Source organism: Chiloscyllium plagiosum, unplaced genomic scaffold (assembly GCF_004010195.1).
Source record: "Chiloscyllium plagiosum isolate BGI_BamShark_2017 unplaced genomic scaffold, ASM401019v2 scaf_87329, whole genome shotgun sequence".
NCBI lineage: Eukaryota > Metazoa > Chordata > Chondrichthyes > Orectolobiformes > Hemiscylliidae > Chiloscyllium > Chiloscyllium plagiosum.
Genome location: NW_025191719.1, coordinates 1 through 1,249, shown reverse-complemented (window position 1 = coordinate 1,249; position 1,249 = coordinate 1). Strand labels below are relative to the sequence as shown.

The window sequence follows — 1,249 nt, the reverse complement described above, 5'->3', positions numbered from 1 at the left end:
TGCAGGAGAGGTCTCCGAGCGGTGAGTTGGCTGCCTGCTAGTTTCCCTTTCTGTCCCTGTTTTCCCTCTGTAACCATTGGTTTCTCCTTGTTTTGTAGGTGTGGAGTCTGTGCTGGTTATGATGGTAGTCCTGACTGTGACAGCTGTCTGTCTGATCTCTGCTTCATTGCTGGCCTTGTTCCTGTACAGGAGACACAAGCAAACACCCATCAACTGGTGATTGGAATAGTCAATAAAGCAGTGATTCATGGTGTCTTCTCTCTGGACCTAGTTTGTTTCATTTAGTTTAAACCATCCCTGGGTACAATCCCTGAGTTGAGCCTCTCCAATCTCTGAACTGAGCTTTCTGATTGGGTTATGGAAGATATTGTTTGCTGCTTTCAGGGAGTACAGGGGATTGATGACCACCTTGGAAAGGGGCTTTCCATTCTGATTAAATCACTGTTTGCAAAATGTGCTGGAGGAACTGCTCAGATGTGGCAGTGTCTGAGGGAGGAACAGCTGGTGTTTCCAGTCTGTTTAGATTCTCTTCAGCAGTGTCCAGGTGCGTTCCCAATGTTACCATCTCCCAGTGTGGCCAGTCCTGTTGTCAGTGTCCTGTTTTCCCTCTGAATACTGAAATCTACAGTATTCAGTTTTCAAACTGATGGGCTGAATGTTATCCTGTCCCTAAAACATCAAACTAAATGTCCAGAAAGGTATCTGCTCAGTCAAATGCTGAGAACCCCTTTTGGAATATTGATTACTTTTGTTCTATTCTTTGAGGTGAATTTGTTCGACTGTGCTCTCTCATCTAGAACAGGAGATGTGATTTCAGCCATCTAGGACTACCAGCTCTTTAATGAAATTTTTCAAGATGTCATCATCTCGTTTCCCCATTTTCCACCTTCCATATTGTCCTCCACAGTAAACACTGAACTGTTCTTGCTCCACATGGGAGTACAACATGTTAACAATAGTCATCAATGAAATGGAGGGAAGGTGTTGTAATGGTGGCAGTGTAGCTGTGGAAGAGGAACTGTCCCACGTACCAGACAGAGGCAGGCATAGCTGTGGTCCATGCAGGTGCCCATGGCTACCCCTTTGGTCTGACAGTTGGTTCCACCCACCACCCTGTGGCTGAACACTCCAACTGCCCCTCCTATTCTAAGGACATGCAAGTCCTAGACTGCTTCTGCTACCAAATTCTAGCCACCCACAACTGGAGGAAGGACACCATCTTCCACCTTTAGGATCTTTCAGACCCTCC

At 46.2% G+C, this 1,249-nt stretch overlaps 1 protein-coding gene across 1 annotated transcript in view; it reads left to right on the top strand.

Annotated features, from left to right (window-relative positions):
- The window catches only part of LOC122545706 (zona pellucida sperm-binding protein 3-like), a gene marked incomplete at both ends in the record, with an annotated part of 2,588 nt that extends 2,318 nt beyond the window's left edge, over nucleotides 1-270 (top strand). Inside the window, one exon of the mRNA XM_043684646.1 lies at nucleotides 99-270. Coding sequence (XP_043540581.1) covers nucleotides 99-270 — 172 coding nt within the window. The remainder of the gene's footprint in view (nucleotides 1-98) is intronic.
- Between the last annotated feature and the right edge of the window lie 979 nt (nucleotides 271-1,249).